General features: G+C 43.3%; 1 protein-coding gene across 1 annotated transcript in view; it reads left to right on the forward strand.

The window, feature by feature from the left end:
* Positions 1-12,538, forward strand: part of CMYA5 (cardiomyopathy associated 5) — an 87,988-nt gene extending 75,450 nt beyond the window's left edge. The window contains exons 10-13 of the mRNA XM_045566096.1: positions 3,646-3,779; positions 5,015-5,114; positions 7,038-7,211; positions 11,672-12,538. Coding sequence (XP_045422052.1) covers positions 3,646-3,779; positions 5,015-5,114; positions 7,038-7,211; positions 11,672-11,918 — 655 coding nt within the window. The 3' untranslated portion in view covers positions 11,919-12,538. The remainder of the gene's footprint in view (positions 1-3,645; positions 3,780-5,014; positions 5,115-7,037; positions 7,212-11,671) is intronic.
* Positions 12,539-13,627: the final 1,089 nt, after the last annotated feature.

A 13,627-nucleotide genomic window follows, 5' to 3' on the forward strand; every position in this document is an offset into this window, starting at 1 on the left:
ACTCCTTTTCTAAAAAAAAAAAAAAAAATTAGCTGGGCATGGTGGCACATGCCTGTAGTCCCAACTATTCAGGAGGCTGAGGCAGGAGGATCACTTGAGCCCAGGAGTTTGAGGTTATGGTGAGGCATCATGAGGCCATTGCACTCTGGCTTGGGAAATGGAAGGAGACCCTGTCTCAAAAAAAAAAAAAGTCTTTCATTTTATTTTCTATCTAGTTGTTATTTATATATGAAGACTTTTGATTTTTTTGTATGAGGTTCATATTTAGCCATTTTACTGAATTCTCTGATTTTGTAAGCATTCAGCTGATTTTCTTGGGTTTTCTAGATAAACAGTCATATCATCTACAAATGGTAATAATTTTACCTCCTACCTCCCCAGTTTTTTTAACCTCATGTTTCTCTTTGACTTCATGTGAATGCTTTTAGTATTTTCCCCTTAAGCATTATGTTTCCATTGAGTTTTTACATCGTAAAGATCCTTTTCAATTCCTACTTTAAATGATTCTTGCCATGTTGTCCATGGTTAATTGTGGCAAAGTTTCCAGTCACTCCTTGTAAAAGCTGAAGACTGGAAGGGCACGAGCTGGAAAGGCCTCCCTTATATCGGGGCAGTCCTCAGCCTCCTGAGTGTTTCCTCTCATTTGCCCTCTGAAACAACAGAGAAGGAGACCAAGCAGTCTCCCCTTCGCATGGCTGCCCTTGGGACTCCTGAGGAGACAGTGAGTCGGCCTCTCAGTCCTTTCTCTGTGCTTTACAGTATTGGAGCTTAACGAATGAGCAGGCTGAGGCCTTTGAAGACCTGCAGGGCACAGAGCTCTATGCTAAGTTCCAACTCCACACATGTATGCTCCACCAGCAATCCGCTGATTAGCCAGTATGTCGGGGTTTCTGGGTGCTGTTTCTTGCCCTCACATCTCTGGAAGCTGCACGCCTAAAGCCATCCCTTTCCACTGCACTGTGGCTCTTGTAGGGAAAATTCCATGCTCATGACCCAAAATGAGACCATTTGAGTCAAATTTCCTACTGACTTTTGAATTTTATTATTGGCTCTAGACTTCTAATCATAGTCATGGCAGTCATATTATTTACTGGCCTAAAATCCCTTCTTAACTGAGCACCAACAACCTACTGTGGTTTCATTTGTTATTGGACCACTTAAGTTCATTTTGGATACTCTGAGAACTTGAATTTTTCTGCAGACTATGCAATGTTTGTTATAAGTCATGTGGATTTAATTGCAATTATGACAGGTTTTTGATTTTTAAATAAAGAAATCATAACCTCCGGAAAGGTGCCACTCTTCAGATCTTGAATTCCAAAATTCTTGAAGTTTTCCTTTGGCTAAAAAGCAGGGACAGCTGACATAGAGACTTTGGCGACATCTACGTGGAGTCAGAGTAAATAGACATGGAAACGAACCATTTGTTCTGATCTTTTTCATTTTGTTCTTGATGCTTGAGCATAAGATGGCAACTTTTAAACAATAAAACTCCACCACATGTGGTATTACTTTTGTTTTCATGCCTGGGGCATTGTGCACGTCTGTCAAATCTGCATGACCTGCTTAATGCACTGAAAGTAGGACCGATCCCATATTTTGACCTCAGTACCACATAAACCTTTATTCTTTCAATGAGTAATGAGACACAGCATGCAATTGACTATATATATGGAATTTCCTCCTTGACAGACTTCATAAATCTTAAGGGCAAACACTTACCTAAAAAAAGAGCATCCTAGGTATTTAACAACTGTGTTGTTACAAAATGAAGCCAGTATGTTCCATCTAGTCTCTAGAGCAAACACTTCCTCACCAATCTTTGTCACTTTCCCCTCAGGCTTCAGGATAACGGGACCTGGGCATAGGACAAGTGATCAATAAATATGTATTTAATGAGTGAATGAAGTCTAAAATTCAGTTCAGGCTGAGGGTGCTTATTGAGACAATCATTTTATCACTAATTATAATTAATGTACATTTAAAATATTTCTTCAGTCATCAGTTCAGATAAGATAAGCAATACATCTACCCCAGAATAATATTTTAGATCCTAGTCAGAAATTACATTCTCAGTCATAGGGCATGTTTTTTCATTAATTAACTGGAGCATAATTAGTTGTCAGTGGACATGTGGTTCAATTTCATTGATCTATTCTCAGTGCATCTAAAGATAGTCCTCTCCTGAGGGTCTCGTCAGGTGACAGGTTCTGAAATAACAACCAATACGATCTGAGGTGTTCGGACTGACCTTTTCCAGATACAGGCACCAAACAGCAGATACACAAATAGATCCAGGCTGCTCCCCTCCCTGCTTCCTTCTAAGGAACACCCCGTGGGTTTCATACTTGCAGACCTGGGGTGGAGGTGGGGTGGTTATTCTGTTTTAAGTTCTAAATTAGTTTGTTTTCTGAGTCAATGGTTCTTTTTCAGGTTCTCCATGCTATTCTCTAAGGCAGGTATTGAGAAGTGAAATAACTGAGCAAAAGTAGAAATAACATGAAAAAAAAAAGTCCGTCTGTGGATGAACAGTGACCACTCTTGGATTCTAATGCTTTTGTGGTGTATTCTTTAATAGCAAAACAAAACAAACAAAAACCCCCCAAACAAATAAAAACCCCTACTTTTCAGAGAATGAACCTGAAGGCTATTGTGCTATTATTTCCGTTGACCATTATGCACTGCATACTCCTAGGAGCAGGACTCTGGCTCTCTAGCACTGGGGTTAGGAATTCTTTCATCAGCAAGGAGCCTAACTTATAATTCTCTCCACGGGCTTTTCCAAAGGAGGCTTACAGAAAGAGCACTTGAATGCTTTTTCTTTCTTTTTTTTTTTTTTTTTTTGGTATCATTGCTTTAGGCCATGATATCAAGCAGATTAAAGAGAATGAAAAAGAAGCACAAAACTATTCCAGCTCATTGGCAAATCCAGAGAGCTCCATCTTCAAATCCAGCGAGTCCATTTGCATTTAACTGGTTGAGATGTTACAGTGCACTTGCCAAGCCCACTGCCAATTAGATATCACTACTAGCACTTTTCTTTTAATTTAAATAGGTGATTTAGAAACAGCAACTTTGAGGATTTTTTTTGGCACTTAGAATTCTCTTTTCTTGCCAGAATCAAGTTTGCTTTAAAAGATAGTGTCTTCTTTAAAGATATTCAGTTTCTATTAACTTTGGTACCTTTGGCAGGATGATCATGTACAAAATCGTTACCCTAAGTTTTCCATACTTTGGATCTATTAATAAGATAATTGGGCTACTTTGATTTAACATCATCTTAATCCAAAAGTGCCCTCTCAGCCAAAAATTGATAAAGGAAATAATATGGTTTTGGAGATTCATTAACCACAAAATCAGTTTGTTTTCTGAATTAAAAAAAAGTACCTGATTCTGTTCCAAAGACCATTCTGGAGGGCACACACTGGACAAAAGTTGACAAAAATAGAAATGATTTGATAAAGTAATTTTAGTGGACAATGGCCATTTTGCAGAATCTGGCTTGCTAACTCCAGTGGTCATAAAAAGGGAATAAAATAAGTTATTTGTTGTTAATAACATATATTCATTCACTACAGAATTGAAATATGAGTCATTTAGCAGATGGCCTTATATTTAAAATTATTATTTTCCCTTTGCATTTAGATCTTTCTCTGGAATCAAAGGACTCCAGCTGAAAGTTAACCTCCAACCCAATGATAATTACTTTTTCTACGTGAGAGCCATCAATGCATTTGGGACAAGTGAACAGAGTGAAGCTGCCCTCATTTCCACCCGAGGTACTTTTTCCTTTGTACACAGCAAGCTATTTCCGAGTATTTCCTTCCCTTCTGACACCCAGAGAAGACGTCTTAAAGGGCAACTTTATAAAACCCCTACCCTGCTGTCAGTGCTAGCTTTTTGCCATTGGGACCCAAGATTGGTCAAAGGTCAAGATGTTTCTTTTATTTTTGCTTTAAAGGTTCTTGACCTTGGCTACCCATTAGCAATCAGTTAGGGTGCTTAAAAGATGCTGATGCCCTGGTCCCACTCCCAAAGATCTGGAGTTGGGCTTGGACATTTGTGCTTTTAGAAATCTCCCCAGATGATTCTTGTTTGACTGACAATGTGCTATAATTTATGGGTATATTTTGTGTGTGTGTGGTGAGTTGTGGGTATTCCTATTCTATTATACTGTGAACTCTATGAAAGAGTTTCCAGCCTTGTTCTTCCATTTATTCTTGGAGTTTGGCACATAGTTTATGCCAATTAATGTTTGTTGAATGAATGATTGAAAGAGTAATTCAAGGAAATGATAGAACTGCTCAATGACATTTTGGGAAAAATGCCCAGATGATGTCAACAAAAAATGTTTGATTATTCTCAACTTTTGTGAAAGGAAGTGAAGAATGGAAAGGTGATCATTTTATTATCTTATCCTAGGCCCAGAGATAGCACAATATGTGATTTGCTTAACCAGCAGAAACTTGTGCACCTGTCTCACTTGTGATCCAGTTAGGGCCAGTCTGATGATTATGAAGAGCAGATGTGAGAGCTGCCTGCCCAGAAATGTTCTCTCCATAGTTCCAACATTGTGTCTGTACCTCCAATTGTTAAAGCCTCTCCTTTAGGCTATATCAGTGCATCCCCAAATTTTAATGCACACACAGGTCTCCTGAGGATATTGTTAAAATGCAGATTCTGAGTTGGTAGTTCTGGGGCCTGAGATTCTTTCTAACTAGTTTCCAGGTGATGTAGAAGCTGCTGGTCCAAGGAGCACACTTTGCATAGCAGAGTGAGCTCTAGTACAAGACACACCTGTGAGGACGTACCAGCAGCCCCATGTAAACCAGCCACTGGCATCCAGGAATGCCTCATCACGAGTGAGGTTTTCAGCTATGGATCTGAAAACACCGAGTGGGGGGATTTTGATGTCAAGGGAGGGGGAGACCAAGATCTGAAATGTGGGGCCTGGCCTGGGGACAGCACTGGACATCATGGCAATGTTATAATCCTATTTTCTTAACTGCAATAGGAACCAGATTTCTCTTGTTGAGAGAAACAGCTCATCCTGCTCTGCAGATTTCCTCAAATGGGACCGTGATCAGCTTCACTGAGAGGAGAAGGCTGACGGAGTAAGTAGAAGCAGAAGGCCCAAGTGGACCAATGCCCTGGCGGTAGAGTCTTAGGTTGCTTCAGTGTGGCATCAGCTGACCATGTTCCCAGCTTGACGGACAGGCCTGGACGTGGTGTTGCCTCTAAGTGCGTACACCCATGCAGCTCAGTTGGGGTTCGTTGCTGGGGAAAGTGGCAGCGATGGTTCATAACTTGGAGCAAGTGTCAACATTTTTATTGGAAATACAAGCACAGATGGTTTTTCTTAAAATGTTAGAGGTCTTAAGGCATTATCTCTGGTTCAATTAAAAAAAAAAAAAAAGGCCCAGTCATTCGTCTATTACTTTCAATAGCGAACCAGATTTTATATGAAACCTCTTGAAAAGGAATAGAGGATAAGGACATTTTATTGTGTCCCTGGTTCTGGCCACAGAATCTTGCCCCCAAAAAGAAGTGTCAAAGAAAAGAAGAGCTGAGGACAGGGTGGGGAGGCTGCCCTGCAAACTATCCTGGTATTTGAGGGTCAGTGTGGCCAAATGGGAGAAAGCACACGAAGCCCGTGCTACTGAGGGTGCTGACGGGCACCAAGCCAGCCACGGCGACCTGCGCTGCTTTCCTGTAGGGTCACTACCTGCCTGTCTGTGGCCCGGCTCAGGTGTTACCACTTCTGGAAACGGTCGGTCGCAGCTTCTCTGGGCCCTGGCTCCCTTTCTCATCTGTGTAAAAGGATGGAAAACTCGTGGGGCCCTTTTTCAGCCACTCAATTATGAATAATCCTCTGCCTTAAGCATCTGTGAATCCGCAGAATCTCGCGTGGGGCCTGGGACATTGCAGATGCTAAAAGTATACAAATGAGTACATTCAGGGGCAAAAAAAAAAAGAGTTAAGAAATAGGTTGAGCTTTTCTGTCTTTTGGAGTTCTCAAAAAATTAAAAAGAAAAGAAGTAGACTGGAGGTGGTTTAGAGTTCATAGATAATAACTGATGATAACTGTAATGTATTTTAGAGGATTTTATTTATTATTAACCAGAAAATTAGCTCATAAATGTGAGGCAGCGGGCTTTGCTCCAGAGAGTGAGGGCTTGTCAGTAGCCACCTCTCCGAAATGAGGTTGTTGGGTAAAGACATGAGGAAGTGAAATACATTTCCTTGCATTAATCATTTTCTCATCTGTTAAAGGGGAGAGGAAGAGGGTGCTGACTGAATATTAACACTGCTTAAATTAAAAATGCTTCCTTGCTGTCTCAGCCATTCCCAAGCAAAATTGAGCAATTCATGCAAACAAGGTCACCTATCAGCAGCTGAAAGTACTTTGGTTCATTTTACTGAGCCTCTTGTAAAAATAGCTAAGGTGAGACAAAAAAGAGACTTTTAACCAACCTCTCAGGAGCACCTACTACAATTCAGAGGCCATAGTCATGCAGACTGTTGACCACAAGCATCTATGAAGCACACTAAGCATACCTGGTTAATTCCACACTCTGCTCTGCTCCGGCCTCACCAGCTGTCTTACTGTTTAAAAGGTGTTTTGTTTGCCGTGCCCAGTAAGGTCAGCAGGCACTAGAACTCACTGTTAAAGAAGGTTTTGGTGATTCCTTTTTTGCACATGTTGGAAGAAAGCTCTGCAAGTCATATTCCCCACCTGCCTCCCTTGTATTTCCTCTCTCTCCTTAAAAACAGAGATTGTGCCATTTCTTTTTGTCCAGCCATTATTCTAGTTATTTCCTGGTTCCCACTTCCTTTAAGAGACGCAATGTGCAATATATGCATGTTGTATGTGACGGAAAATACAGCAAACGCGTGTTGAGAGTTTGGGGAATTCTGTGGCAGTTTCCAAGGATAGAATCCTGCCTAAACTGTGTGTGAGTTTATGAATGTTGATGCTCATGAGGTAAAGGCTGGTGATTTCTATGCCAAGCTTGATCTGATGCACTTGCCTGCAGGATCCCATCGGTGCTGGGCGAGGAGCTGCCTGCCTGTGGCCAGCATTACTGGGAAACCACAGTCACAGACTGCCCAGCTTATCGACTCGGCATCTGCTCCAGCTCGGCGGTGCAGGCTGGGACCCTGGGACAAGGGGACACCTCGTGGTACATGCACTGCTCTGAGCCACAGAGGTAAGCCGGAGCCCTGCCCGTTCCCTCCTAATCAAAATGTCTGCATGGGTGTCTAGGGTCTCTGAGGGACCTAATAAATAGCATCTCACTTCCCTTCCCTTAGTTCTGAGCCAACTAAGAAAACAAGTGTCGAGTATATGGAGACAAAACTCTTACACTTATTACTGAGAAAGCTAAATTTAGAGCATGTGGATCATACCTGCAAGAGTGGTTTTCATATTGAACCCTATTATTGGGCAGGTTTACCCACCCAGAGCCCTGGCCAGGCCAGTTTCCCTGCCCCGCAGGGCAGAGGTGGTCTCTGGAGAAGCAGAGAAGGATCGTGTGTCTCTCCAGTCAGCTTATGAGCAAGGATAGGGAAGAGGGAGGGGCTCCTGGGCTATGCATGGCCAGTTTTTCCTTCTAACCTCACCCCAGGGTGCAGAGAGATCACAGGGTAATGCTGAGAGGGCTCCCTCCGCAGAGAAGGAGTCAACAGAGTGAGGAGGAAGTGGACACCCCACACCTCCCCTGCCTTGGTCTACATCGGGGGTTGGCAAACTGCAGCCCATTGGCCAAGTATGACCCACTGCCCGTTTCTGTACATAAAGTTTTATGGAACGCAGTCATGCTCGTTTGTTTATGTGTGGTCTATGGCTACTTTTGCACTACAGTGGCAGAGCTGACAGAGACCAAATGGCCTCCAAATCCTAAGATATTTACTATCTGCCCCTTTACAGAAAAAGTTTGCCAAGCTCTGGTCTACGTTACTCATATTGTTTGGTTGGTGGATGTGTAAAAGCCATTATCTCGTGTTAGCCTCCTAGAGACCAGGCAAGCTTGTTATAATCTGAATATGCTCACAGGATGGTTTAATAGAAAGAGCACTGGCCTGGGAGCCAGGAACCTAATGTTAGTGCTGGCTCCTTCCTTGCTTTGCCACCTGTTGCAATTCACCGTGAGTTGGTTAACCCTTTGAGCAACCTCGCATGCATTGTCTGTCTCAGCAGGGGACAGTAATACCTGGCCTTTTGAGGGTGTGAGGATCACATGAAATCAGGTACAGGGAAGAGCTTTGAAATTGTAAAGTGTCATACAAATGTGAGGCATTATTCAAATGAAATGCTTTAAAAAGAAGCCTTCAATGCCTGCAAGTTCCCAGAAAAGGCCCACAGATTGGGATTTGCATATCTCTGGCTGCACACTTCTCCCTGCATCCTACTTGACAGTTTGCTTCTCTGAGATGGTTCATAAGGACACCATCTCCAAGCACTATTTAAAGTCACATTCCATCAAGTCAGAGCGATTATGATTAATTGATATTCAGCACTGTGCGATGCTTAAGGACCCAGCCCCTGCCCAGAGTTTGAAATCACTCAAAGTCAGAGTTTACAGTGAGTAGATTTAGGGCCCAAACTAGGTGTTAATTTCATGAAAACATCCTTACGTATTCAAATCCTTAAAAATCCAAACCAGTGACTAACTTCCAATAACACATTTCTAGACTCTAGAAAATAGAATTGTATATTTTGTTGACAAGGTCAACCTACAGCTTTGGTCTTTAGCTCTTTCAGGCCCAGAGTGGGCTCCGTAGATGCGAGGAGAAGGGGTGTGGCAACCTATGTGGTCACAGCAGAGGGAGGTCAGGTCCCAAGTGCCTCATTTCTTGTCTTGGGGACGTCACGTGGAGCACCCGTCCTCTGAGACGCTGGGAGAACAGCTGTGGCAGCCCCTTATGTCCTTCGCTCTTTCTGGTTTAATGATTTAAACCAACCTGTGTTACTCTTGATTCTGCTTACGCAGAATCTGAGCTTTAAGCTGTTGCCGTTGTGAAGGAGCCGTGAAGATGGTCCGTCTCAGGAAGAAAATCAGCTGGCTTTCTTCCTGTCCACTCCTCACATTGCCGTCCTAGTTCAAGGCTGCCTCACCTCCTTTGCAGTTTCACCAGCAGCCCCCCTGCCTGTGGGCTCACTTCGGGTCTCTCCCCACCCCAACCTATCCTACATGTCCAAACTGAAAAATATTTCTAAAACATAACTTTCATCAAATCCCTTCCTTCTCTGCTCAAAAATCTGCAAACATCGACAGCAGTACCAGAACTCAGGGGGGACCACGTGCAGGGCACAGTGAAGAGGGGAAAACCAGAAAGAACTTGGCCAGGCTGGGGTGAGGAGCCCTGAGGTGAGGGTCTGAGTTGAGTCCGGGCCAGTATGAGAGTCAAGGGGGTGGGGTCCTCAGTCCGCCTGGGGGAGGGGGCTGTGGACAGGCAGTTCTAGGGTCACGCAGGTTCAGAGTCAGGCTTCTGGATGATGCTTGTTTGCATAGGGACCATCCACCCCAAGGGCGGACAGGCAAAAGCTGGGCAGGCAGCCAGGCCCCCGGCTACCAGGCTGGGTTTCAGGCCAGACGCGGGTTAGTGGAGGAATGGCTGTGCTCAGTGGCACATTCCATGTCCCGCAGAACTGGTAGAGCCAAGGCTTCAGGGAATGTCTTTCCCTGCGTGGCCTCCACGGCGGGGATTGGCTCGAGGAGTAACCAGCACTGGGCTGTCGGGGTCTGGGGACCAAGGACCTTCCAAGCAGGGGAGAGGAAATAGCTCATTTGGTCATCAAGAACCCTCCAGACTAGCACTGCAATAGAACATTCTACAAAAATAGAAAAATGATGTCACAAGTGGCTATTAAACACTTGAAGTATGGCTAGTAGGACTGAAAAATTGAATTTTAAATTTTATTTAATTTTAATTAATTTTAAGTGGCCACAAGTGGCTAGTGGCTACTGTATTTGACAGGGCAGGTCTAGAGCCTGGCTCCTGATTCGCTTATCTGTCGCTTATCCTAAGTCCTGGCTTCTGATTCGCTCCTGTCTTCGCTTATCCTAAGTCACTCCCAGGTCCCCTCTAAGCCCATCAGGCAGATGGTGATGGTCTCTGCCACATACAGGCCATTCGGCTACTTCATCATGGTGGCTGCTGTCCTCGCTGCATGGATCTCTTCCTCCTTCCTTTCCACCTATTCAAGCCCTGCCCATTCTTTTTGGCTGGGTTTAAGCCCATCTGCTCCCAAAGCCTTCTGTAAGGGCCCAGCCCACACTGCTGTTCCTCATCATTGCTGCCTGAAACGTTTGTCTGCCCTGCAGGTTCCAGAACTTCATAATGTCCTGGCATCTCTCTCCTTAGCAAGGCAGTAAAGAGGTCCTTCATCGTCCTCTAAGTCTCGCTCAGCTCCCCATCGCTGTGAGCCTCTGCCCTTGCATGCGAGTTTCTTTCTGCAGTGAAGTTGCCTAGTTGCCAGCGCCTAAGTCCCTGTGCCTGAGCTTCTGGGCCTTAAGACAGACATCACAGCTGTTAAAGGTCCTTGGCCCTTCCTGCCAGACCTGTCATTGACTCAGATTCTTAGGTCACAAACTGCCCTGGTGTCTCTGTGCTCCCAGTCCTCTGACCCACCGCATCCACAAACCTTTCTCTCATCGCTTTCCCTCACTTCCATCTCTCATTCCTTCCCTTCCCCTACTTTCAGGGCCCCACGCTCGGTTTCTAAGATTGCTAGGAGAAAACCCCAAACTTGTGTTACTGTTTTGCACAGAGCAATTTGGCTTTTCTGGTCAGCAATTTCTCCCTCCTGGCCTGGCCTTGAACTTTTCCCTCCGTGACCGAAGCACGTTTGTTAAATGTGGTTGGTAAGCACTTTAACAGTCTGCGCCCTGAGATACATTCTCAGCCCTCGTCCACAGTTTTTCCTTCCGGCTCCAACAGTATGGGATCCCAGAGGGCAAGGACAGTGCTCTGTAGTCCCCCACCTTCCCTGAGTGCCTAGTTCAGTGCTGGACATGCCCAGGAAGTAGTTGTTGAATTGAAGTTGTTTGAATTGGAGAGAGGAATCGAAGGCAACTCCCCTGGCTGCGAGGCTGCAGCAAACGTTGAGAAGATGAAAAGGAAAGTTGGTTTGGGGAAGAGGGAGCGGAAACAAAGGATGAGGTTGGCAAAAATAATGAAATCTTTCTTAAACTTCATAAAGGTCCTTATGTAAGTTACCTATAAATTTTTTAAACTGTAAAATTAATACATTGTATGGAAGGCAAGCCTGTGGTACTTTTTAAAATACATGGCAGCCTCAAGGGAGTTTTATTCAAAAGAATGACACCCCATGAATGCGGTAGTTAAAACATGTGGGCAGCTGGGAAGGAATTAGAATGTGGAGAAAAATCACAAGGGAGGCATATGTTGGTTATTCTGGGACTGCCTCCTAATGTAGAAGGAGCAAAATTATTAAAAATGCTCATCTGTTGGGATGAGCTATGCCTTTTAGCACCTAGGAGGGATCTGGTTAAAGGATTTGGGACAACATTGTTGCAACTCATTATTGTGAATTGAAGTTAATAACTGAAAAATTGGTTATTCCCAAGTGATTTTCCTTATCGAGTTCTTCAAGATTTCCAAAGTTGTTTTTTTTTTTTTTTTTTCTTCTTTTGTTTCATTTCAGGTACACGTTTTTCTATAGTGGCATCACGAGTGATGTTCACGTGACTGAGCGGCCGGCCAGAGTGGGCATTCTGCTGGACTACAACCACCAGAGGCTGCTGTTCATAAATGCCGAGAGTGGACAGTTGCTCTTCATCATTAGGCACAGGTTTAATGAGGGTGTTCACCCTGCCTTTGCCCTGGAGAAACCTGGGCAATGTACTCTGCACCTGGGGATAGAGCCCCCGGATTCTGCAAGGCACAAGTGATCCTTGGCTTTCAGAGTTTGCAAGAGCAATAATTTAAATTTTGGGGAGGGGGGTCTGTTGTTCTTTCCCTCGGGTGCTATACATTATTCAAAAAGTCTCCCACACATTGGCACTAATGATAGCTATGTGCACAGCCGTCAGCACCTGAGCACAGCCCAGAAGAAAACTTTCACTTTCGGAGCAGTGTGTGAGTAAAGAGGATGAAAACAACCACAGCTCTTCAGTTTATATGCATTTGAGTTCTTTCCTAAACTAAGAGGTCTTACACTTGACTTGGGAACCAAAATAGAGAAATAGACTTCCACCTGTTTTATTGGTCAAAGAATCCCTCTGATGGACAGGTTGGAGCGAAGGGAAGGTCGTGCTGGTCAGGCATCTCCTCTGACAAAGAGATATGGACATTTTCTACAAGAAAAATGTCCCCTTGCTTTGCTAAAGGATGATGAATCCTAATCATTAGAGAAAGTGTTTTAACTGAGCTAAATTTATACTGAACTCTTTTGTAATAATGTATACTGTAGAACATGAGCCTCTTTTCCCTGAAATTTTAAATTTAGAAAAGTGCTAGATATTAGAAATTTCCATTTTGTTAAATAAATGGTTAGAGTCTATAAAACCAAGCACGTTATGTGAACTTATTGCGTGTAACTTACTAGTCCGGCGTCTCGGGAGCAGGATGAACTGCAGAGGAAACACCCAGCACACTTCAGTGAGTTGTGTTGCTATTGGTTTTCATGCAAGAATTTTACACACACATGCATATATATTTATTTATATCTATATATTTTAAAATCTAAACACTCTCAGCCATAGTTACACTCAACTCTCAGAAGCTGGGAATCTCTTTTTACTAAAATAAAATGGTTGGTCATTTTTAGGTGCTATATTGATGCCTGTAATCCCAGCTACTCAGGAGGCTGAGGTGGGAGGATCACTTGAGCCCCAGAGTTTAAGACCAGCCTGGAGAACATAGCAAGGTCTTGTCTCTACAAAAAAATTTTTTTAAATGTTAAAAAAATTAAAAAAATTAGCTGGGTATGGTGGTGCGCTTGAGCCCATGAGTTTAAAGTTGCAGTGAGTTATGATCACACCACTATACTCCAGCTTGGATGACAGAATGAGATCCTGTCTTAATTAAAAAAAAAAAAAAATATATATATATATATAGAGAGAGAGATCTTTCAAAATCTTCCTAAAATGTGTACAAAGTTGATAAGTGTATGTTGAGATGATTGTTCATTTCCTGTAAGGTAAATGCTTTGATCATATTCATAGTTTTTTTTAAAACATTATGCATTCAGTTATTTAATTGAGAAATAATAACCTACTTTTTGGGTGTATTCTGAAGTCTATTGTTTAGCAGCTAGAAAGTCCAAACTGATCCGTAACGGCTTTAACAGAGCCCCTTGAAGGCCATCACCCCACTTTGCAATTAGAGCAGTTGCTGGCAAGATGGAGTCTTTGTGAGGATGGAGAAGTAACTTGCAGCTTTGTGGAGAATCTTATCTTCACTTTTTCAATTCTTGAACATATTGTCATCAGATTCTGACTGATCGGCCACCCATGGTCATTATTACTTTTTTTTCCTTGGTGTGAAAATATAACCACATGAATTTTAGAATTCGTTTCAGCCTGGGTTCCTCCAGAAGCAGAACAACTTAAAGACGTAGTGCTGTTGTGTCCACAGGAGCTGACTCCAGGAAGAACAC

Source organism: Lemur catta, chromosome 12 (genome assembly GCF_020740605.2).
Source record: "Lemur catta isolate mLemCat1 chromosome 12, mLemCat1.pri, whole genome shotgun sequence".
NCBI classification, from domain to species: domain Eukaryota; kingdom Metazoa; phylum Chordata; class Mammalia; order Primates; family Lemuridae; genus Lemur; species Lemur catta.